General features: G+C 34.0%; 1 protein-coding gene across 1 annotated transcript in view; it reads right to left on the reverse strand.

Annotated features, from left to right (window-relative positions):
- Nucleotides 1-27,443, reverse strand: part of LOC145685285 (synaptotagmin-15-like) — a 258,648-nt gene that overhangs the window by 203,420 nt on the left and 27,785 nt on the right. The window contains exon 3 of the mRNA XM_081757654.1: nucleotides 20,748-20,961. Within this exon, the coding sequence (XP_081613780.1) occupies nucleotides 20,748-20,961 (214 nt within the window). The remainder of the gene's footprint in view (nucleotides 1-20,747; nucleotides 20,962-27,443) is intronic.

Consider the following 27,443-nt stretch of genomic DNA (forward strand, 5'->3'; position numbering starts at 1 on the left):
CCAGGGACCCTAAGCAGTGGAAATGAACGCTTTACACTGAGCCCTTATGGCTCCGCTATGACAAATGAAATAATTGATGCAAACGGTAATCGAACCAGGGACCCTAAACAGTGAAAATGACTGCTTTATCATTAAGCCATTATAATCCTATATTGATAAATGAATACCTAATGAAGAAAAGTCTAACTGTAGAAACCAACTAGCACTGAAAAACTAAACATTGAAACTTTGTCAGCATAGTAATCCATATAATTTTATTTTATTTTATTTTATTGGATGCTCAAGGAAATTGTATTTTCAAAAGTGTTAAAATTGAATGTGAATCATGGGACGGACCTGTTATGAAAGAATAAAAGTTTGGTCTCGATAAGAAAACAATAGTGAACTATGGCTAACGTACTTATAGATTTATCATCAAATCTTTGAAAAACTTTGAACAAATCTTTTCTGTTTTGAACAGTACATAAGTAAAATTAATGAACAACTGTGTGTCAAATAAGTAAGATTAATACATACTAAAAGATGGTTGTTTTCAAGAACTTGAACTGAAAATTGTTTCTACTGGCCTTCTTTTTAAAAAAAAACAAGTGGTTAAATGAACTGATAGGAAAAGGTGGTAGTTTAGTTGACCTCCCCTTTGAACAGTAATGGGTATTTTATATAATCTCACAAAGTTAATGTTCGTGAAGAAAAGTGTAAATAAAATGATGATGATTTTCTACATGACTATGGTCTGTCACCACCGATAACATGTACGCTATCCGCTTAGCAAAGAGGAGAGGGTCATGTTGGGAGATTGAATCTAATTCAATACAATTGAGATATATAACCTAACGCATCGACATAAAAACCTGTTTAAATAAGTAAATGATCTTTGAATATATGTCATATAGACATGAAAAAAGAATACAGATAAATAGGAAATAAATCAGTGATTACTTGTACAAATAAATTTTAGTTTCATGAAACTTCAGACATAAGAAGAAGTTTGTGAAACAGTTTATTCTCCTTTGCCATTGCAAAGTTGGTGTTAGTTTTTTTCTTTCGTAAGCTTTTAACATATAGCATGCCTAATGAAAATTCACAGGAATTTCTAGCACTGATCAAATACATAATGTAGGCTTCAGTTTTAACATATATTCACAACTTACTACATGGATTGTCTACAAGAATCCTTAACATTTGGCGAATTTTCGATAGCATTTTGTTCCTCCCTATTGTACGTGATACTTTATCTGTAAACATATTTAGCGAAAGTTCAATAATTATTGTCTTATGATAACAACAGTAATAAATTTGTCAAGTGTGGAGTATTCTGTAGATAAGATAGCACCACTCGTTGCTAAAAGTTGTCACAAAAGGAAGTAATCTACCATGTCTTAAATGTAAAATAACCAAAAGTATATTTTAAAAAAAGGATTTAAAAGCATTATTTATCGATACGTTGGAATCCAACAGGCTAATTAAAAACAAGTAAATACAAAGGAGCTATTGGTGTTCAGGTATAGTGATTTCTAATTATTGCTTTCAATGTGAATATATAGAAATTCAAGCACGTGCAGTAAACGGTCTGGGTGACTTTGTCGCTTGTAAAACTGATGCAAAGATGAAATATTCAAGCTAATTTGGATAATAAAAGAATAGTATCTAAAACTAATAGGGGGTGGAAACTATGAGTTTCAGGTCTACCTTAAACTTGTTCAAACCTGTTTTCATTGGTTAATTCAAACATGTCATTACATACCACGGTGAAAAGTATAAATACCGCGGTTAAGAAAGCTACATAAGAATATTCTTGTACTGGTTGTAGTCGATGAAAAGATTTCTTCTTCTTCTTCGTATGGTGGTCAATGAAGATATTTGTGACTAGTGTTTTTGTTTATTTTAGTTTGATCACTTCATATTAATTTATCATCTCGTAATAAATTACTCGAACACTTACAGTGTGATTATTTTATTCGTTCGTGTTATTTAAAATTAGAAAGTCGTAAAAAACAACTACGTTGTGAACTATTATATAATTCGTTTACTCTGTCGAACTGAAAAATGTCTAATGCTGAAAACGTATTGGTCTGTTTCTGCGATAATATTCACATAACCATTCAGTGCTTAATAAATGCTTTTCAATTGTGGGAATCTAAAAGAAGAAGTATGTTTCTTTGCAGTGGGTGTGCACGTGGATTGAAAGACGCAATAAACCATGACTGCATTCTGTTACATAAAAATATATTGAAAACAAAAGTACTAAGTGTTATTATGGATATGGAAACACAAGATGAAATTTGGTACACGTTTCAAAAAATGCACGACAATACTTTTAATAAATTAGAACAGTTTTTTCATATATATGATGATGCCATTCATAATGATACATTTGTTAATCAACTGATAGAAATATTTTTGCAGAAAGATTTTAAGAAATTCTTAATTTGGAATAAAAAACAAAGTGATAGTGATAGTGTTTGTGATTGAAAAATATGAAGAAATAATAGACGTATGGATGAAAATGTTACTCTTCTGTAGGTATATTACATGTACAAACTGTAAAAAAAGGGACAATTTGCCATGCTTTTTTTTCTGTGAACGTTACAAGTAAATCTTACTCAAGTAAATATCTAAGAAAAAATAGTTACTGTGTAGTGCAGTGCAGTGTAATGCAGTGCTATCATACTAAACATTTCTTCAAATATTTATGTGAATGAGTTGAAAACTAATTAACACAATACAAATTTTTTAAAAAATCATGTAAAAACCAATATAAACTAATGAAGACTTTATACAAGCTTCATATTGCTGAATAAATGAAGACGTTATACTAATAATAATAATAAAATCGGAGATTTTTTTATTGTACTTTTTGCAACAATAATAATCGCAAAAGCCTTCGGCTAGCAAAAGTTTACGTACACTAGTTATTAATTGGTAGTGATTATCTTCATATAAAATGTAAATCTGCTTACCACCCTTTATTTCTGGATATATCACATAAAATTCACGACTATTAAGTTTCTTTTCATATACAATGATTTGGTACTTGGGTACCAGGTATTGTTGAAATTTTTTCACATCATTAATAGTACATCCATTTCGATGCTCAATAGTAACATTGGCATCATCACACAAATCCTTAGTCTGCTTCAACAATCGCTTAGGATTGTTTTTTTTTAAATTTATACATTTGTTCATATTTTTGATCGGCCCTAGCCTTTTTCGAGGATGATAGTCTTAGAAAGACATTATATGTTCTTGTTTAATGGGATGGTACACTTTTCCAAAGTGTTATATATTCCTCATATTTGCCCGATCCACGGGTTCGACACCTTCCCTTACATGTATTAACAATGTGGATCTTACAATCCGCTTTTTTTTCTCTTCCTTTACGGAGATGTACACTATGCACCTTAAACGTGACATCACCTCCAATTAGGAACTTCTCATTGCTATTGAGGGTATTTTCCACTATGGAGAGGAGGGCCTCCAGGTTCAATTCCTTTTTTAGGACGTCATGTTATGTACATTGTTTTAAGTTTAAGGTAGTGCTCTCGATAGTTATTCCTATATAGGTGTTCTTGTCAACATCCCTTTATTGTATGGGTCATTCCGAAATCAAACAGATTTCGTATATATTTTTCCTGGTCTTCTTCGATTCCATACACTTAATGATTATTTCTGTCCCTTTTAACCCAAAGTAAACATATGTTTATGATATACTCCTTACTATTTCAAATTCTGATGCATCCATACCATCCATTATCTTAGGTACTTCTTGAAAAACCCATTTTAGTTCTTAGGTTCCCCAGAACTAGGAGAACTTGGTCGTGGTAAGCTTGCCTAGTAGTAGTTTAGCATTGTCCTTAACAAATAAGTGAGCTGTTTTACATGCTGCTTGAACTTTTTAGAATCCTGATTTTTTATTTCACCTACTCGAAAGAACCCTGTTCGATATAAATCAGAAATATCAGCAGCGGTTTCACAGGTTGCCAAAATAACATCCTGTCTTCTTTTAAATTGTTTTAATAACTCTGTTAACATTTGATAATATTTTTCATTGGGTACACGCACACCCTTGGAATGATAAGTATCTACCAAACGCTTCTACTCAAAACTACGTACATGCACCCATTGCTATGAAATTTATCTACTATCATTTTCCATCTGTAGTAAACAACTTCGGATGCTTCATATCCGAAGCGTTTTGCCATGATTAACAATTGAGTTAGTTCGTTTACATTTGTAGAAGTCATCTGTAATCGAAATAATGTATTCTTCTAATGAAATAATAATAATAAAAACCTATAAATTTGTCTATTTCCCACCCCTCTTTTACTTCGTTGGTTAGTTCACCCAAGTAGGGCTCTAATGTAAGCGGAGATTTCTCATCACGGTGCTGTACAAACATTATGCTGACCGTGTCACAGTACAAAACATTTTTAGGTCCTACTAATGTCAATAGGGCATACAGTTTTAACCGTGCCCATAACGTAATGAACGCCACAAGAACAAGGTTTGAGAATTTCCATGGTTTGTTCTTATTCTCTGTATTGTGATACGTAAGAATAAGATGTTTATCTCCAATGGGTAATACGCTTTGTACTTCGTATTGTTGTGCCCATAGATAATACAATCACGAATTGCAACAAGTCCGTTCTTTGTCCCCATTTCCCATAAAGCGAATTAAGGAATATCTTGGAGATAAGTCCCGGGTTCTTCCTGATATTGCTATGATTTAATTGAATGCCTTCGTGGGCATGATACTCTTTAATGTATTTTTGTTTGTCTCCTTTGGTTTTGCACCAAACAGGAAATCCTGAAGATTCCTGCTTCATTTGAAGGAAAGAATTCACATAGTCTTTAAACAAACTATCTGAATTACTAAGTTTGTAAGCACATGAATTAAAATCCAATCTTGTTTTCTCTGATATCATAATTTATTTATTTATTTATTTATTTTTCAATATATATATCGTTTGTGCCAAGATTGCTTTAGCAAACACTAAGTGTTAGTAAATGAGTTACAAAGTATGAACTTGTAAATATTATTATTAATTTCATCCCTAACAAATCACGTACATGTCTATTATTACATATAAATGTTCTAATGATATAATAATGGTATGATAAAACTTTATATAATCACACCTATTTCTTTTCACGATGTATTTAGACATAACAATATAAATTCTATGCGTGCGCATACTCGTACTAGATTTTCGCGCATGTCAGATACATGTGTATACTTGTACTTGGTCTTCGCGCATGTCAGATGCGTATGTATACTTGTACTTGTTTTTCTCTCATGTCAGATGCGTATGTATACTTGTACTTGGTCTTCGCGCATGTCAGATGCGTATGTATACTTGTACTTGTTTTTCACGCATGTCACAATATAATATAAAAGCGCGCATGCGTATAGCTGTAGCAAATCATATAAAGGAAGTGATACGCTGTTACAATGTACAGTCAAAAGCAATCTGTTTCCGCAGTTAAAAAGCAAAAAACAAATTCTGGTTCTTCATCTCATAATAATAAAAAACGAAAAGGTGAAATTGAAACCAATCTTTCTTTATTCCAAAGTGAATGTGTAAAATCTAAATACATTTCACCACGTGAAAAACGTTTTCAACTTGAAAAACAAAAGAAAATTATTCTTGTACATCCAAATGATCCTGACATTCCTGAAGAAGACGCTGAAAGATATAGGATTATTTATCCAACACAGGAAATTACCATAGACGATGCTGTGTATAGACGAAATTTCAGATACCCAAATGAAATACCCTTTGAAGAGGAAGTTGTAGTAAATCAAAATACAATTTCTAATGATATTCTGATATTCAATGCTGTGAAGTGTGGTTGTACTCCTAATGAAGTAAATGAAGTTTGTGTAAAACAGTTACTAGAAAAATATAAACTTTCTGAACCATTACTTTGTGAAGGCTGTGCGAATCGTAGTGAAAAAGAAACTGATCATAAATGTGTGAGTGAAAGTGATGAAGAATTAAATACTATTGTGTGGAATTTCCTAATCAAGAAATCAACACGTGATCAAATATTAAAACATTATCTAAAGATTCATGTGAAATATATAGATGTAAACATTATTCCCCATCTTATAAACAAATTTAATTATTCATATCAAGAAATCACGTTTAATGATTATCATATTTCTGACTTAAGAGAAAGATATCTTGAGCACGATAAATATGTCTATCAACAATCCAGACTGTGAGTACCAATGTCGTTTCCTAAATACATACGACAATTGCGAATATCAATGTTCTTCTTTTTCTATAAAAGAACAATGTGTATTAATGTGTATTGACCGTTGGAAACCACAGCAAGAACTTTTATGTTATGGGTGTTTTCAAAACAGGAGCAAAATAGAAGAACACGATTGTATTACTTCGGACTATAATATGTTATGCTATAATGCATGGCGTAGAATGGTAAGCGCTCAAACTTTTGATGATTTATATGAAGAATTTGCAAGAGTGCATTGTGATACTGAAATTGATGATTGGGAATTTACATGGACATTATATAACATTTTATTAAACAAAGATAACATTCAGTTAATTACAGAGTTATTCTTACAAAAAGATTTACATTATAATATGCATAAGAAATAGTAATAATGGAAAATAAAACCTCTTGTGTTAATCAATTACAAAATAATAATAAAAACAATGTGTATAAATTAACAAAAGCAAGTGATAAAAGACTTTCAGCAATAAATTGGCCAGTATGTAATTGTGCATATACTAATATAAATATAGATTGTATTAAACAATATATCAAGGAATGTATCTGTATGTAAACTATATATATATATATATATATATATATATATCTTATTGAAATTTGTAAATAAATTTTTTTCTCATTTTATATTACATGTTTTATTTATTTCCTTACACAACTTATATATTTTACTTCAACGCGAAAATTTCAATACACTTACAGTGTAAAAGTAAACTATGTTTCAAATATGACTTACAATTTATACGTAGGGAAAAATTCTTTAAAAATTTTTTTTTTCATGAAATTAGAACTTTAACATGTGCATATAACAAAAATCCGTATGTTATGATTCGCCTACATAAAATTTGTTTGTGCATGCATGTGAAAAAACTTTTCACATTTTTAGTTTACGGTTCTGCATTTTCACAACTTGCATTTTCATTTTCGTAACTTGCATTTCTAAAAATTTTTGAAAAATACATTTTCGTAACTTGCATTTTTTAAAATTTTGAAAATTACATTTTTAATTTTTTTCGTTTAAACAAGTTACATTTTCACTTTTAATTTTTGTTCAATCACTTCATATTTTTACGGATCGTATCTTTTTTTTCATTGGTTCGTATCTTTTTTATTATTTCGCTTGGTACACAAGCTCAGAACACTTACAGTGTGAACTTACAAAAAATTTCTTAGAGAAAGTCGTAAGAGCAGCTACGCTGTGATTATTTATTCTCTCGTCTGTTACACAAACTCGTTTTTAAAATTGGTGTTAATTATTTGTTTTTGAAAAAACACTTTTCAACATTTATATCACGCGTTTGTAAAATTAGTTTCTGCATGTTATATTGCATGTATGTGAAAACTTTTTGCATTTTGTAAGATAAGTATATAAATCATACTATAATATTACTGAGTTTTTTAAATTCGTTATTAAATCAGTTTCTGTTTTATATTCTCCTCTGCCATTGCAAAGTCGGTTATTTTTTTATTCTGAATATATTAAAATATTTGTGTGGAACTCTGCTTATGTAATGGATCGTTTCTTATTTTACGGATCGTATGTTATACATACATACTCTGCTTATGTATTGGATCGTTTGCTGTGCAAACTCATTGTTAAAATAGATTGTGAAAATATTAAAAAGTTCATTGTTAAAATAGATTGTGAATATTTTATTCGTTCATTTGCTACACAATTTCTGGTTATTTGTTTTTTCGTGTTATTTATAATACTCGTTTTTAAAATTGGAAGGTCGTAATCGCAGCTATGCTGCGAACTATTAAAATATTTTCTTATTTTACGGATCGCTTGGTGTACAAGCTCAGAGCAGCTACGCTGTAAACTTGTAAATAATTCGTTTGCTGTGCAAACTCTTTGTTAATTTTAATTTGATCGCTTCTTATTTTTATTGGTTCGTATCTTATTTTTATAATCTCCTTTCTTAGAGAAAGTCGTAAGAGCAGCTACGCTGCGAACATTTAAATTCCTATGGAAACTCCTAAGACCAGCTACGCTGTGAACTTGCAAAATAAATCGTCTGTTACACAAACTCGTTTTCTACGAAAACTCTCAAGAATAAAATCTCATAAAGAGAAACTTGTTTCGAAAATACTAAAAATTGAGAACTTGTAAATTAGTTGAACACTTCATGTGAATTTTTCGTTACATAAACTTTTCTTATTCAAGCTATGTTTGTTACACAAACTTTGAGGAACTGTTTTCAAAAATCGCAAGCTTGTCAATGTAAAATACTCATCAAACTTTTAAATACTTCAAAGTATTAGTAAAAATCAAAAAAAAATATAAACTCTTCTTATTCAAGCTGTTTGTTACACAAACTTGTAAATACTCATCAAACTTTTAAATACTTCAAAGTATTAGTAAAAAATCAAGAAAAATATAAAACAGTCATCAAATACTAATTTTAAACGAGGTTCCAAAAAAAAAGTACACGATAGAAAGCATAAATGAGTTTCACCTTGTAAAATGTCAATGATACCTTTTATTTAGGATAGTTTTAATATTAAATAAAAATCAAGAAATGAAATTCGTATAAATTTATTTGGATATAAAGATATATACAAACAAACAAACAGACAAGGATAGAAAATAATAATATATATGTACAAACATAATAACACACACAGCTATGAAAATAATATATACAGATTATATTATATACAAAAAAGAAATCACTTTGTAGTGTTTCTATCTTTTTCTAATAAGATGTTCACTAGTCCTTCAATATAATTTGGGTTCTTAAATAAGTTGTCATAATTTTCATTAAATAAATGTTCATTTCTTTTGTTAGCAGGATGTGACTTCACATATTTTTTATACACTTTGTCTCGCACATTTTTGTTGCTCATAATTTTCCATGCTTCTGCTTCAAGAGTCAATATATCTGCAAGAAGGCACCGATGCCCTAACTGATTGAAATAATTTAGGTTGCAAGCCATACAAAGTAAAACTGTATTTGGTTCCCACTTTAAAATACTATCCTTAACACATGTTTCACTTATAAAGTCATTACTACATTTGCACTGACACTGTTTCCTCTGCACACGCAAATCCAGTGGGGCCTTTTGGGGTGAAAATGGATAGTCCAACTGTGAAACACTTGGTGATGGCGTATTGGGTTTGCACTCTTCTATCTCACTCAATAACTTACAAATTTCTTCCTCCTCTTCCTCATTAAATAAATCGGGAGATGTTGGTCTTTCTTCTTCTTCTTCTGCTTCTTCAGCAAGTGTCCACTTTATGGATGGAACTTGAAACTTCTGGTTTGGTGTTTCTGCTACTGGTAAGGTTGTTCTTGATCCAACAGGGGATGTTGGGATTAATACTGGATCTTCTCTTAAATCAATGATTTCTTCCTCTATAATAACATCTGGGGAAGCTGGAGAAAAATAGCACGTTTCTTCCTCTATAATAACATCTGGAGATCCTGGAGAAAAATAGCAAGTTTCTTCATCGATAAACAAATCCGGAGATTCTCTATTGGATTTGAACTTTTTGTTCGGAGATTCAACAAACTCAAACGAAGAATCCCAATCTAACTCTTCGCACAAGTCAATTTCTCGCCGTACTTGACTCTGAATCGACTCCATGATGATACTATACCAGTCTTCTCTTCATACCCAATATATAAGGAAAACTTTACCGATAACATCATATCACGTGATACTTTAAACATTTTCAAACAGTCGTACCACGCCAATTAAAATATTTTCGCATGTACTTTTCCAATTCTCTATAAAATTTTTATAAATATAGAAATAGAAAACATGTTCTCATATAATCTTTTAAAATATCAACATTTGGTATTTTCACTTTGGTAAAATCATTCCCCCATTTTACAACGGTATTCATAATGCGTACTATTTAATCATCTGTCGTCTATGTGCAGATCTAGATAAATCACGTGTAAATAAATAGTTTACATGCTTTTAAAATAAAATCTGTTATGTACAACTTCTATTATTATTCATGTAAACAAGACATCGACCCTACATACACCAGCATATTGTCCACGTAAAATAACGGATGCCACAAACTATCTTTGTATTTGCATTCATTCATTCATTATTATAACATTAATATAACAATCTTGTATTGCAATCGTATTTAACATCCCTTCATGTTTCAACATGATCATCATTCAATAGGTGAATGTTCTTTTGCACTCGCGTTCAATGACCTCATATGTTCTACCATTCGTAATGTAAAACTTTCTTTGTATTCATTATTAACAAACTATCATAAAACTTGTTTTTTATTAGTCTGTCTCCAACCTGTAATGTTTATCTTTCACGTTCCCCAATCTTTCTTTTATGTTTTCGCCGACTTCGCCAAAGTTATTTCTATTAGTTTGTCCCCAATTTCTGATGTTCTACGTCCGCAATCTTTCTTTTGTTCACCTACCGCGGCGCCAAAGTTATTTCTATCAGTCTGGCGGTATTCTGTAATGTTTACCAAACGTGTCAACGGTCTTCCTTTGTATTTAAATTCAAGTTTTAACAACGCCCTGCAAGCACACATCATCACTCCTACCAAACCGGTTTTCCAAAAGCGCGCGAAAAGTTCAGTTCATGTCTTAAGTTCATCAGCAACAGACGTACGAAAACCACGCTCTGTATATGTACCGGCATTACATATCATACCAAAGTATACATATTTTATACACGACGTCTTTCAGATGGAGAATCCACAATGTGTCCCGCATGAATAAATATTTCCCTCCCATCATACAACGTTTACCTCCGATGCTAAGGGTCCCGGGTTCGATCCTAGTACATATCACAAACTTTTACACATCTTTTATTCTCTCTCCACATATTGTTCGAACATCTTATTTTTTAACAAATAAAATAATCACCATCTCCTTTAGCCTAACAGGTGGGACTCAAATATTTCATTTTTTCCAAGTTATGTATATATTTCTCAATGTAAGTTTCTATTAGTCAAATCCATTTGTATAATATCTTTTTATTCTCTCACATATTGCTCGAGTAAATTTATTACGAGAGGTTAAATTAATAAAAAACGAACCGTTAAATATATTAGGAGAATATCTTTTATTCTCTCTCCACATATTGCTCGAGTAAATTTATTACGAGAGGTTAAATTAATAAAAACCGAACCGTTAAATTTATTAGGAGAATATAAATATTAATTTAATCACTACTACGGAAGTAAGTGATACAGAATGACGTATCAACAGATTTAATTCAAATCGAACCAATTCAAATTTCCATTATTATTTTTAAAAATAGCCAGTATAAAGTCTCTACAGACACGCATACACACTCAAAAAAGAGCACATGACCTTTTCCAGCAATACAGACATGTCAGCACAACTAAAAACAGAAATATAACAACTTTCCAACACACGTAAGCAGGTCATCAACCCATAATGACATACACGCCCCCCTCTGACAACATCCATTAAAGAACCATGTTAGAACATAATTATTACGTAAAGTACCGTTAACATTCTTCCTTTCGGGTGTAGAAGTTCAGGCTCACCTACTGTCCTAGAGCGTATGGTGTCGGGAAAGAGAGGGAGGGGGCGAAGGAGACTACAATTGATGGATGATATAAAAACAGAAAGATCATACGCGAAAACGAAGAAGTTAGCGGAGGACCGTGGAGCATGGAAGCTTCTCAGCTGCGGCAAGTGACCTGCCAATAAAGGCAGAATACCTATGATGATGATGATGATGATTGTATCTTTCTGTTTTGTCTTCTTTAATATACCCTAATTTTAATAATCCCTGGGCTCATAGTGGTCTGGTCTCTTGTAAATAGTTAAAAAGTGACCAAAAATGGCCAAAAGCACACGAAAAAGTGACCAAAATCTCATCATGCCCCTTTCTTCCATTGTCAATTTCTTCATCACCTCTCTCTTTGTTTGTTGTTTTGTTTTTTCTTTACTTCTTCTTTTTGAGCTGCCTCTTTTCTTAGGTTTTCAAAATAAGCTTTGTAGTTACGGTAAGCAGACTTAGCAGATGTAAAAAAACTTCTGAGTAAGTGGAACCAGTTCTGACCTATTTCCGAATTTCTTTATCGCAGACATTATATTTAACTTCGCATTAAGAGTTCTCAAATACGTGAAATATTCAAATTCATCACCTACTCTTAAGAACATACAAGAAGCATAACACAAGACGAACATGATGAACCACACAGACACACACACACACACAACGTTCAACGGAGCGTTAACTATTACGAGAGAAAACTAAAAGATTATTATGATAGAAGAAAGAATAGACACAGAAGGGTTCCCAGCCCCATCTTGAGAGCTTAAGCATCCACCAACCGTCCACTGTGCTTTAGAAAGAATAAAAGCTGAAGTGAGAGTAAAGCTGATTGTTTCACATGTGACAGCAAGTACTGAAGCTTTCAGAAGAGTAATGAGTAACAAGCTTCTGCCTTTTTCCATTTGTTTTTATATTTTTCCTTAAAAACTGCCAATGCAAAACATAAATCACACGAAAAAGTCACTTTACCTCTCAAAAAAGTAACTTTTAGTGACAAATTTGAAAAAAAAAGTAACTTTTAGTGACCAACTTGAAAAAAAAAGAGTAAATTTTAGTTAAAAAAAGTGACTCACTATGAGCCCTATTCCATTCTATGAATTTAGGTGAATAAAAATATACTTAATAAAAATTAAGCTAGCGCCAAATGCGTTCCTGCATAACACTAGATTCATTACTTCGATCGATCTCTTCATTTCTATAAAGGTTTTGTGATACACCACTTGCAGAGAAGGCTCGAAACCAGCCACAGAGCTTTGGGGGGCCATCAATAAGTTAGGAGGGGCCAAGTCATTAAAAATTCTCTTATGAATATCTAAATTGCGCATTTTGTATTGAGGGCTGAAGGGGACATGAAAAATTAAGGGAGTGTCAGGCCCTCCCTAGCCCCCCTCTGGCTGTGAGCTTGTTGCAGAGTAGCACTTACCAACTGAATCTCGTATAGGCTTATTATTATACTGTCACATTTTTCCTTATTGAGGAGGAGGTAAGTGAGTGACCGCTCAAGACGTTGCCAATTTCAGTCATTTGCATCTGTCTATCAATCTCTTTTCTCGGAAACGACCGCGGAGCCCAGGAGGGTAGTTATGAGCGGGTCTGTTTTGTCAATTGTTTCGATCGAAACACCGCCCGAAACAATGAGGTCATGTGGTTCTCGAAGTCGTACATGAGAACGAGGTCGCTTCGAATTTTGAAGTGAAATAAATAAATAAAAATATTGCCTTCTTTCCTAAACGCTAAAACTTTTTTAACTTGATGTAATAAATAACCTACATGATACTGATTGATACAATTGGATTTGGGAGGGTATTCCTTTTCCATCCAGGGGTGTGTGTAAAGAAATTTGGAGGGGTGTTAGGGGGGTGTTGGGGGGTGTAGATTACTCCCTGGATTCAATGTAGCACATGTACTAACGACTGCAAATGCATTATAGACCTGAAGAAATTACAAGTTATATCAAGCAGAAAATTGCAGATTAAATCTTATTGTATATTCAACAATACCTGAATACACTGAAACCTTATAATTAATCTTTGAAGTGTCCGGAAGGGTAATATCAATTGGGAACAACAACAACAAAAAGCAATGTAAACATGACTTAATTTATCTTTCATTTCTTGAATCCGGAAGGAAATCGAACTTTTCTTGCAGTCACAAAAATGGGCGATTTTTTAAAAACGGTACCGTACGTCACCCGGTAAAAATGGGCAATCTAGTTATTTTAATTGCGGAATTACTCATGTTTAAAGTTTCCAGACGTCCCGGGTTATGTCAGAACAGCTCAGGATTTGCACCATCTATCTACCCAAAAATTGACCAAACACTTCAAAGATCCTGGTTTTTCTCCAATATCATTTGTGCGATATTTAAACAATACTGCTTCCATTAGTCACCGATACTCAATTAATAGGAATAATCTACTTTCTGTCATTCACCTTTAGGAGTGTTGACTTATTTAATTAATTCTTATATATTAGCAGAAAAGCAAGTCCTTAACCATAGCTGTACTGTAAACTGTCATAATGTGTCTTGGGTTTTAGTGTGAATTTTCATTGGGTGTTTCAGTTTGTTTAGTCTGAAGATCTGGAAGCACTATCCAATAACGATTAATTGTATACTTAGTTAGTCCTTCACACAACTCTAAAGTTCAAATTATGATTTATTCAACTGAAGTGGTGTTCGAATCTAAAGAACCACACAGAAGTCGTGTAGAGATAAGCTTAAGCGATTCCACCGATTTAGGCTTCCCCGTAAATACTAACACTATTGATTTGTCAAACACTAAAGTAAACTTTATATAAACTCTATTATCGTGGTACAATGTATGCATCTTTATTAACATTTAAGAAGACTAAAAGGAATAGAAAATTATATGTTGTGTTGATAGCGCAACACCAACTGTTAGTTTTCGGTTCGTTGAAATTTTAGCGTCCCCTTTCATCACCGAAGCTATATGTGACCTGTAGTGGCGGAACTAGAATATAAAAACTGGGGAGGCCAGCCAGAACCCATGCAGTAATAGGTATTCCATGAATTTAGTATAAACTTTCACAAATATATAAATAATAGCTTAAATTATTTTTGTCACTCAAAAAACTGAAGAGGCCTAGGTCCCCAGCCCAACGCTATCCGCCACTGGTGACCTGGATCTATAATTTTCGCTGTGAAATTAGACTTCAGTCGATTTTAGTCTGACTGAGAAATTCAGCTTTAGTCAACAACGGCTATTTTTGTTTATATCTAGGTACTTCGCTCCGATATTAAACTTCAATCGTTCATTGTATACGGAACATTTAATAGCGATAATGTTTTGCGTTGTACAACTAATTTATGTATTTCACACATAGAGTTTTGGTACTAATTGTACACAATATTGCACTATGTGAATTTGAAATATTTACATCATGTTACTTTTGTTTTTACATGTGATCCGTTGATTGCATTGAACAATAAAAAGACTAAAACTTGAAGTATTACTTGAATATGAAGTGTCGTCATAGAAGCACTAATCGTACAAAACTTTTGTACTTTGAGAATTTGAAACATTCGCATCTCATTACTTTCTTTTTACGTGTGATCCATATATATATTGTACAATAATAATACAAAAAATTGAAGTATCACTTTAATATAAAGTGTCTTAGAACCAAATGTCAAAAAAAATAAAAATTTTCATTTGTTGGTGGTTAATATTCTTTTTCCAGGAATCACTCTAAAATTTAATTCCGCAGCGAAAGAGTTAAAATGAAATCTATACTACTGTTATGTGTTTAAGGTTGTACCATCGGGGGGGGGGGGGAAGGAAGCGGTGGCTCAGTGGCAGAGCGTTCACCTCTGATGATAGGGGTCCCGGCTGATAGGATCCCAGCCCCCGCCAAGTGAACTTTGTGGTGGACAAACACCGTGTGCGTGGGTTTTCTCGGGGTTCTCCCGTTTCCTCCCACTTTCTTCATTCCACCATTTCATTCATTACTCATCATCACCGTCTCCTTTAGCCTAACCGGCATAACCGTGGGACGTAAAACTCAAAGATTTCATTTCATTTTTTTTGTACCATCGGGAATCAAACTTGGGACCACGTAGACTAAATGTCACGCAGGACTACATACATCAAAGGGACATTAAACACAAACCAATCAAACAATAGAATTCGGCTTAGGGGTATACTACCTCCTGTAGTTTAAGACTTATTATTAATATTGTTTAGACTAAATAAATACTAACTTAATAAAAACAGTTAAAAAATCATGTCTGTTATGATATAGGCGGACTGAGGAACTTAGCAGGGCCTGAATCGAAGATTGGGCGTCACAGTATTAAAGGGTCACAGGAAAATCCCGTAATATGGTTAAAGAAAACCAAAATGCACTCATTTTGTTTTTATAACCCACCCACCAACCTCCAAAAAAAGAGTACAAGTCTTTTTTTGGTATTAAGATTGGTTATGAAAACATGCAATTTATTACTTCCTCAGCATTAAAATAGAAAAGAAAGCAAACAGCACATAAAACGAAAGAGAAGGTCAACACAATACACTCTGAACTTTAGGTAATAAAAAATGAAAGGCTGTTAAGAAGTATATGGAAGATATTGAGAAAACATAAATTTTGACAATGTTTTTCAGTGTCCCAATTCTCCAGAAAACCAAAGCACCAGAGCCAGATCAATATATCGAGCGAGGGATGGATGTTTTCTGCGATACAACAATGTGGGCTTAATACGATGATGAAAAGAAAGAAAAAGATTTCGAAAAAGAAGATAGAAAAACTATGGACATTCATTTCAATGAAGTGTCTCTTTTGATTAGATTTTTTTTTCTTTTTTTCTCTCTGAACACGAGCGAATTATTTCTGTTTAAAAAACGAAAATCACTGGTTCACAGTGGCGTATTTAGGGGGGTGGCTCCCGGGCTTAAGCCCCCCCGAAATCTTACTTAGTATAGTAAAGTAAATGAAATATCTTGCAGAATTTTCACATTTCCAGGCAAAGCCCCCCCGAAACTTAGCAAAGCCCCTCCCGAAACAAAATCGTAAATACGCCACTGCTGGTTCACGTTTGACAAAGTGTATTTGTTTTTCTTTCCCGCTACCGGACAATATAAGTGGATACTGGAAAGATCAAATTAATAGCAATCATTATTGTAGACGTGATTAAACTGGGCAGCTCACAGCAAAGAGTTCCAGCACAATAAAATATAGTGTGAAATGAAAAAAAAAAAAAAAAAAAACTTTACTATACATATAATACAAGAGCTTGAAAGAAAATAACGCCTCCTGTCCTTCTAGAGTAGTTGAAGGGGTAGCAGTCTTGATTGTTGTGCAAGTGGTGCCGAGCTCAATTGAAGACAAGGAAAAAAAAATAAAGGGTTGCCATGTTTCCAAAGCAAACTGTAGGGACACTTCACATTCAGGTATTGAGTGGAAAATTGTATGAGTGATATTTTTTTTTGGATCAAAAGATCCAATATACTTCAGGCAATTTTTTTTGTAGGCCTTATATCTCGAGAACTACATATAGTGTAGTCAAACCAAAACTAACAATTTACTCAGTATGATGTACTTATTCCGTAAAAAATACGGAAACTCGATTTAAGAACCGTCCAAAAATTTTGTGGCCCCTGATCCAAAAAATTCAATATATTTTATTCAATCAAAACTTTCCTTGTACGCCCCATATTTTTTAGAACTACATAAAGTGCAGCCAAACCGAAACTATCACTTCTCATTATGATGTTAGTATTCCGTAAACAATACGAAAATCCGATTAGGAGCCGTTCCAAACTTTTGTGAGCCCTGATTTAAAAACTAATTATTGGCCAAGATCGCAAACTTTTGATCCATTTTTTGGATCGTTCCTAAAATTCTTGTTTCATAATAATGTAATAAAAATATCTCAGCGAAGAGCGTACCATATCCTTAATATAACAACAGAATATCTCAGTCACGTTAATTCCTAACAGTTCACAGTCGTCGTAACAGGCCTGTGGATGCTAATAGATGCCGCTAGCGTGCAGGCAATTTACAGATTTGAAACTATTGTGACGATGTAATTGCAACTTAAAAATTGCTATTGTTTCAATTTAATTGTGTACTTCAAAATAGAATAAAGACCGTAACAGAGCCGTAGGTAGAAATTTCGGCGCCCGGGGCGAAGTACACTCGATTTCGCTGCTCTCTATTCACATCTTACCAAACTTTTCCTTTTTTTCATATAGGAGAAACCGCTATTGTTGTTATGCTACGTCGAATTTTTATCAAGCTAGTTGAACATACCATTACAACAGTCAAAAGCGATTATTATGTATTCAAGAGGCTTATTTTCGACTTTTTGTTAAACTTGAAACTTGACAAAACTACATTTGATTAGTATACAGATCCACTTGGAGAACAGTTATGGAAATTTACAGTACAACTATTTACAAAGTTTCATGCTATCGATAGGAAATGAAATTTCAATACATTACAAACTACGTGTTTTTAAAATGTTCGAAATTAGTGACAGCATTAATAACTAACTCTATGGCCTATGCAACCGGAGGTTCAATGTCGCGTTCACAAAAGCTCTCCATTGACTTCTATCCTTAGCCAATTCGATCCAGTTTCTACTTTGTATTCCTATCTCTGCGAGATCCATCTTAATATTGTCCTCCCATCTGCGCCTAGATCTTCCTAATGGTCGTTTTCCGATTGGTCTTCCAGTCAAGACTTTGAGAGCGTTTCTACTTTCTTCCATTCTAGCTACATGACCCGCCCACCTAAGCCTCCTAGACTTGACGACCCTAACAATGTTGGGTAAACCGAATAAATTATGTAGTTCCTCGTTATGAAGTTTCCGCCATTCCCCATTCCCGTTCCTCTTGGGTCCGAATATTCGTCTCAGGATCTTGTTCTCAAATACCTTCAGTCTATGTTCTTCCCTCAGAGTAGGCGACCATGTTTCGCAACCATACAGAACAACAGGCATGATTATCGTTTTATATATTTTAAGATGGAACTTCATTTCATGCTCCGTTGGCAACACTACAATACATATAATGTTATTGAGCATATCTGTGGGTACAATGTTTGCTTACTATACTGTTGTGTAAATGTCATTTTGATTACTTTATTCATTTTGAAGTTCTTTCTGTGTCAGTGTATCTTTTGCATTGCTATTTTGACATCATTCTAGATTCATCTTTCCTCTGTATCTCCTGTGTTTTTGGGTGTCGGCCCGTAAAACTTTGGATTTCTCACTTTTCTTCACTCCTCTATCGATTGCAGATTGTTTGATTGGACAACGCTACTATCAATATAATATGTTCCCTTGTTAGATTTGAGCATTCGAAAGTTAAGTGAAAATAATTAAAACTTTAAATTAGCCAAGATTTTAACTTATGGCGTACAGCAAGCTTGTGGGGAATAACTAATACATAATTGATAAAAGGAAAGTAAGGAAAATTTAAATCATGTAGGCACTATAGGTGAACCTGAACGAAATGCACAAACTCCGGAAGGTGAGTCATGACATCGAAAGAAGACAAAAGGTCCTCTTGCATGTTGTCGAATTCCGCATCGTGTACGCTGTGTACATCTTTCTATTCCGTTCCAATTGTCAAAATTGGAGTTTCGATTGCAAGTTGGCACTGTCACTCGTACACGACGCGAAATTAGGCAACATGAAAGAGGACTTATTGACTTCTTTTGATGTCACGAATCATTTTCCGAAGTATGCGCACATCTTTTTATTCCGTTCCAATTGTCACGATTCGATTTTCGATTCAAGTTGTCATCTCTGTCACTCATATACAACGCGAAACCCGACAATATGCCAGAGGACTATTTGTCTTCTTTTCATGTCACGAATCACCTCCCGGAGTTTGTGCACATCTTTCAGATTCATCCTATACTTTATATGTGATAGTAATATCTTAGTTGAAGTTCACAAAAATAACTGCTAGTTGATGTCGATTTGCACTCTTTCGCAACTTTATAAGAGTCACATTATTAAGTAAAGTCATTGACGGAGTTTTAAGATATAATTCCAGTCTCAGATCGACATAGAAGCAAGATGCGATACAACATCCAATTAAACATAATGCCACTCCGGAAGTGTCATAGGGTTTTATACTCTTACCTTTATTGAATTTCTTACCTAAAATACCCGTGATTATGACGTAGAGTAACGCGCTCAAAAGTTAGACCCAGAAATCCGGGTTCATGTACAAATCGGATTTTAGGAAGACGATGGAAATTACCAATGTAAGCTTTATATAATGAAGAAGCTATTATGTAAGTTAAGGTGTTCCAGCACATAAAGGGAATTCACAGACAAGATTGTATAATAGTTCTTAACATGTTAGAATAAATTTTTTAATGCGAAATAATATGTTGTTTGCTCATTTTCTTCTTGACAAACGATATTAAATTTGAAAAAAAAAAAAAAAACAAAGTACAATATGAATAAAAAGTTTATAATTGGCTAGTTGCAATATCAATCTATATACACACATGAAATCCGTGAAACAATATCAATGTGAATCGTAAAATTATAATATACTGCAACTACTCAATGAAATAATGTTGCTGTCACCTACATGTAATTGCGTACCTAACTTGTGGTATTTCACTTTTAGTTACATCATCATGCATGTTTTCTTCAAATCTGTATCTCGAGGACGTAAATACGGAATACACATGCTCTCAGCTACATTTAAACGAAGGAATTATGTGATTAAAGTTATTGATTTTTATTTATTTTTTTATCATATTACTGACGTTATCTCATTCTTCCAAGCACTTTTCAAATGAATAATAGAAATATATGCTAGTAGAGAAAACTCTTAGCCAAATATAATCTAGAACACGTGTATCACACAGCATACAATGCAATGAACAAAGAATAAATAAACACAGATACAAACTCAGTGAAATGTTTCTTGCAATCTGTATGTTGGAAAACGTTATTGGTAGTTCAGTACTTACCTAACGAAAGGGTCACAGCTGTTAACAGTGCCTACAGTGCGACTAGGGAGATTCTTTGCCTTTAATAGGGAGACCAGAAGCTTCTCGGTTGCTGGTTCATATCTCAGAGAGAACCATATTCTTCCAAGGTGACCGTCTGGAAACTGAAGATCTTCTTCTAAATCCAAAGTGTCTCTATACAAAGCGGGATCGATTACACCCAGCCCGTAGCAACCTGTAAAAAAGGAATTATTCGTAATAATTTTCGACTTGTGTGAGTGATGTAAGACCACAGTACACGCAATGGCTCTGGAGCAGGTGAGGAGGATTGGTGACCTCACCATTTTGTAAGATGACAATGTCATTCTATTATATAAGACAAAATCATAAATGTATCATGCTAAAAAGAAAAAAATCTAACTCTAATGCCTAAGGAACCCGAAGATGCCGCGTTCACAAAAGCTCTCCAGTGACTTCTATCCTTAGCTAACTGGATCCAGTTTCTACTTTGTATTCCTATTTCTGCGAGTTCTATCTTAATATTATCCTTCCATCTTCGCCTAAGTCTTCCTAATGGTCGTTCCTCTTGGGTGCGTATTCGTCTCAGAAACTTGTTCTCAAATACTTTCAGTCTACGTCCTTCCCTCAGAGTAAATATTTAATGCAACATGCAGAATTAAATATTTAACGTATGCAAGAGTTTTCTTTATTTCTATTATTTGGTGTTAATCTCAGTATTAATAGTGTTTGTAATCATTTGCCATCTCTCTGGCAGGTTTACCATCCACCTTCTGTGGAAGTCTTTTCCATTTGAAATTGAATTATAATGGTTTATTACAAAATTTCTCGATCATAAGCTCTGATGCGAAGAAAACACTGGACGAATGGGAATCAGTTACTGAAAAAAATTATCAATATTAATTTCCGGTAAGTATAATTATTTTCAATATTTTATGGACAGTAGTCATTTTTGGCCCTAATCAGGAAAATGTTTTATAGAAAAAACAGAAAAATACCTTGAAACTTTGGGGGAGGGGATCAGCCTCCTCAAAGATACTATTGAGAAGTTGAAGACGTCAGAATCCTTAGGTTCCGGCACCAATGTCCTCTATGTCCTCGTATTTCTGACCCTGAAGACAGTTACGTGAAGGTTGTAAGAAGTAATACTCCGTTAAGGCAAGGCCATTACAGAGTACAATCTCCTGCATGTTTCCCTGTATCATTGCAGCATGTAGCCTTGTTTTTTCTCTATAAATACGACTTCATGACAATTAATCAGTGACAATCACATTTCTTTTACAACATTGCGAAAACAGTACAGTAGTTTACAGTACATCTGTGTATTTAATGTTTGGTTTATTAGTAATAGCTCCCAATAGATTACTCCTCTGAAATGCATCTGACGTATTTACCAAAAACTTTTGTATCTTTTGACATTTTGAGCTTGAATTCTCTCCTAGTCTACCGATTTTATTTGTTAAACAATTAGTTTCTCGTCGCTAGTGACGATTCGTCGAACAATCCAAATGAATTTTGTTCTGCAAGGTTTGATACAGAATAAGACACTCATTAATCCTGTCTTGTTACTTGTGGATAGTATATGCCTAGTTACTTTTGAATAGTATATGCCTACTTATGTTTCAATGAGAATTGGGCCTTTCTAGCTGTCATATGCACCTTTTACTTCTTCGTCAATTGTACCATGGCTGTCACTTTAAGTGAGTTCTGTAAGATCCTGTCCTTCAGTACCTGAGGCTTTTCTTACCACAGTTAATCTTCGAACTGCACTTCCCAGCGCTGAAACTAATACTGACATATCATTTCGGATACAACACTTTTGCCGTATCTGTTTTATATCCTCTAAACTGGGATTACGATCTAATATGATCTTTCTTACCCCTAATTTTCATTCTCATGTTTCTCCGTTCCAAGTATCGTGGAACAGCAATAACTCGCATTTTATATTAGACAGAGCAATGAACTTTCCTATATTGAACTACTATCGCCTTGTCATCAACACTCCTAAGATCAAAATCGTGTGTTCTATAGTACACCCACAATACTGTACATTTTAACAATTAAGGATCGTGGAAAAGGAATGAGATGGTGAACGTTTGCTCCTCTCATGCCTAAACGTATACCTAAGTTTCAAGAGCTTGCACAATTACCCTGAGAACTCAGCATTAGTATAACCTAATATCTGAGTTATACCTTAACCTTAATACTTTTGAAACTAGTGTAGTATTTGAATACTTAAAACGGCAAATGTGTATGCAAATTAGTAACGTAATCAAATCTTCATCAGGAAGATATAATCCATGTAGAAAATATGTATAGATTGGGTATGAGTTTTGTTTATTTCAAAAAAGTTAAGAGGGAAGTGTCTGTTGCTTTTTACCTCTTTTTGACTATCTTCCATGGACGCCAATCATGGAGGGCAAGTTTTCCGGACTCTCTTGCATTTTGCTTGGGCCTAAATATTTGTATTAAAATCCTCACTGATGTCTTGTCCTAATGACATCAAGGAAATCTGACATCAATGAAATGATATTTGACAAGCCTAAATCCCCGCCCTTTCCAAAAATATACAGAAATCGGCGACAGTGGTACTCTCAAACGTTGTTTGAATTTCCTAAGTATCATAACGAAATACTTTCTACATGATAGTATTTCCCAAAACTAACATATGCAGTTTAAAGATATCTTCTTTCTACTTCTTCAGATATACTATGTAACAAATGGTTTTGTCGTTTGCGTATGCTCAAAACATCATGCAAGTCACACAATTGCAAACGTTAACATAGACACTTGTTATCGAACTTCACACAGAGACGCTGACAGAAGACTCATGAATTAAGTAAAGTTTCAGAGTGAAATCTAGAAATAGAAGATAAAATAGCTTGCTTCTGTTCAAGAAGACGTAGCTCACGTCGTGACATTTAATATATTATAAAGGGACCTTCTCTTTTCGTTGTTACACGTACATAAATCATTCGTTCAAGTGGGTTGAATTAAAAAAAAGAGTCGTTAGTTTGAAATTCGAGATGAAAGAGAAAACTCTTGTTGAAGACGTCAATCAAACTAAGTGACACCAATTCAATCCTTGTCCTCTGCACTCAAAAAAGCCAGCTTTCAGTAGATAGATATAGTCCAAGTACAAGAGGAGGAGAAGGATAGATTCCATTTTCTTTCTATTTTTCGATCGTGAACACAATGTACATATGTTCGAAAAGTGAACCTTTGGAAGTAAATTGCTTGTTGAAATCGACTAAAATTTTTAGAAGTAGTATGTGCGCAAAGACTGTGGATTGTGTATCACTGTTATGAAAACATAAACAATATGATAGTTAGCAGTGTTGTTTTGCTACATATAGACTACGTACATAAATAAATAATGATTTCTATCAGCAAAATGGAAACTGTTGTCAACGAAAGACACAATTTTTTTAGCTCTACGAAGTTAGTTTTTTTATTTTCTCAAAAACTACACATGAGAATTTATCCTTAAAGCTTGAGGAGATCTATTCACTGACATTTCACAACAGTTTAAAGAACAGTAACAGCAGTTAAACAGAAATTACACGTAAAATGTAATAGTTAATGATAATTTCAGATACTTCTCATTAACCATATTATGCAGTATATTGACATCTAGCTAGTGTTATAATTAAGAAGATAATGAGAGTATACTTGAGTATGAGCTTCATCTCAATAAGTAGCTTGGTTCTCACAGAGCTTCAATTGTTAGGTTTACGAATTAATATCTTTTTCATTCTCTCGGAAACTATGAATTCGATATAACACTTACTCATACTATTTTGTGCAGCTTAATCATCAACTCAATGGAATGATATACCTGTGGGTGAGTGTGAGACCCTCCTTATTCTGTCCAGAGATGGAGTGGGTCCGTGTGGCATGAGTCAAGATTTGTGAATGGGTCAGTGGGTTGTGGATCAACAGGACGTGACCCACTGCGACCCATCACCTACCGTGACCCACTCTGACTCACTATGATCCACCAACCCACTCTGTCCAGTGCATTGTAGACAGCATCTTCTGAACACGTCTGGTAAATTTGTTTATGATTTACTTTCTTCCTTTTTCATTTGTTTCTACTTACCTGAGATCAACGGCGCCGACTTCCCAAAATTTATGTGGGTGCATATCAATGGCGGGTGTGTTAGTCTATTTGTTTTCAGGGAAGTCTCGATATTTGATTTATTTATTTTTTGTTAAAATCTTTTATGAATGCTGTCATAAAGGGCTCAGGGCCGGATTAAGGGGGGCTTAGGGGAGCTATAGCCCCAGGCCTCCAAGTGGACAGGGGCCTCCACTCTCATCCAAATCTCAACTGGGTATGAAAAAAGAACCATGAAGATACAATCATAATCATAATATAAAATATGACCAAAAATATGAAACATATTCCTTTAACTTTCCTACTGGTACTTTCATAGAAATGTATGAGGTGAAGTCACCAGGGTCTACATATTTTTTCTAGCCCGGGCCTCCAGATGGCTTAATCCAGCCCTGAAAGGGCTGCTGTGATAAAGTAAAATATACCGGTACTATAAGGACAAATTGAGGCTGTCCTAGCTGTCGGTAAGACGGTCTTCTTATAGACACATACAAGGGCATACTCTGAAGTTGGTCGTCCGCCTGGTTTTCGACAAAAAGCGTAAGGTTAGGTTAGGCCAGACATAAATAAGCATTCTCAAAAAATGTTACCTTCGTTGTTGCCTTCCACCAGTAGCACTTTTTCACTATGCGACCGTCATGTTAAAAATTATAACTTTCTCCTTTTGCTATTTGTTACATTTATTATTCTATGACTTTCACACAGTTCCAAAAAAATAATTATTATCAGTATTGTTTCACAAACTGTATTATTGTTTGCTTACATCCGGGCAAGGTCTCTGTACACCTGAAGAAATGTACAGAATACAAATGCTCGTTACTTTCCTACAATCCAACCATGCGGTAACCTTGCGCGAAGTAGTTCCCTCCGCTTGCCAAATAGTTCGATGTTTATAACCACAACTTCCGCTCTCCTTACATATTATCAAGCACACATACGAGCGAATTATCCATTTTTCTCGGCAAGTTTTCAAAATGTTGCTGGAAACAGAGGACCAACTTTAGAATTTAGCCCATTTTATTTTGATTCTCTTTTACATATTTTGTTAAAAAGACATGCCATTTAACTTGATTCACCCTTCCTGTATTCTTATTTGTATTTATATTTGTAATATTTTTCTTAAGACACACACACATATTTATATATATAAAAACGTTTTTTCGCTAATAAATATTTTATTCTTTATATTGTAATATTGCGCACATGGCTCTGTTGACAAACAACCTACACATGCTTATGCTTATAAACATTAACCATGTGCGTCCTACTACGACTTACTACTGCGGCAGACAAAAACACCAGCGCACGGCCACATTGTAGCATGTATACAACCAGGAGGATCACAGCAATTATTATCGGTCTACGGCTGGTCACTTCCATTCTCTCAGCTTGCCTAGAGCATTGAGAGGAACCTAACCAAAAGCCTTTAGTTTACTCGGTACCCTATGGGACTCCTAACCTCAGTCACCCAGCTTGCATGAAGCTTTGTGGCCTTTAACCTCCCTCTGCTTGCGTGGAGCATTGCGGATCCAAAATCCACTCCGGGATGATTTTGAATTTGGGAGAGGGAAATCAGGTAAAAACACAATGTTTTAGGGGAAATGAGTTGATCTTACGAAAATGTAATTACTAGGTAAAGGTAAGTACTAAGTTAACCTAACCTGAACAAAGAAAAAATACAGAAAATATAACGAAAAGTACGAAATTTCATTAAAAAATTCTGGTCTCCAAATCCAAAAATATGTCACCTACTCCACCTAACTTGCTCGGAGTTCTGTGAAGATCCTTCACTAAGCTGTTCGGGTCTTGGGATACCATATTTTACCCAAGTATTAGTGGATTTTACATTATAGTGATTTGTGCAACATACTGTTTATAGAAGAGAGGATTTTATAATAAAACTTGGTAGTGGGAGAAAACGATTCTCAGACTATAATTTGCTCTACCTATACCTGCATAAGCAGAACTTTACAACATTTACTTCCAAATCACCAGTACAATACAAATATGACCTCACTTACGTCTACATATAAAGTTGCACCAATAGCATAAAATAAATATAACATGTACGTCCTTCGTACTGATTCAGATATAACTAGTGTAGCACATAATAACTTCGCTGTTTCATTATTTCCGAATGAAATAACTACACAAAATTTCGCAGATATCAGGCTGGAAACTTCCAAAACTTTTAGAACAAAGAAACGCGATTTTTTGAAAGCTAAAATTAAGAAATTCGAAGATAATAGTAAAAATAAAAATATTCGGGACATGTATAAGGGGATCAGAGAATTTAAGAAAGCGTATCAACCTCGTACTTACATATTAAAGGAAGCTGACGGAACAGTTCTCACTGATACAGATAACCTCTTAAATAGATGGAAATATTTCTCTGACGATTTGCTGAACACGCAGCCAAAAACTAATTGCGTGCAGAAAGGGAGATACACACCGCAGAATCGTACATTCTAGAACCCAACCGAATAGAAGTAGAAACCATTATAAAGAAATTAAAGAAACAAAAATCTCAGGGTGTAAACGAAATTCCGGCTGAGTTAATTTTATTGTGGAACAAGATA

This window comes from Thermobia domestica, chromosome 5 (genome assembly GCF_964235325.1).
Source record: "Thermobia domestica chromosome 5, izTheDome1.hap1.1, whole genome shotgun sequence".
NCBI classification, from domain to species: domain Eukaryota; kingdom Metazoa; phylum Arthropoda; class Insecta; order Zygentoma; family Lepismatidae; genus Thermobia; species Thermobia domestica.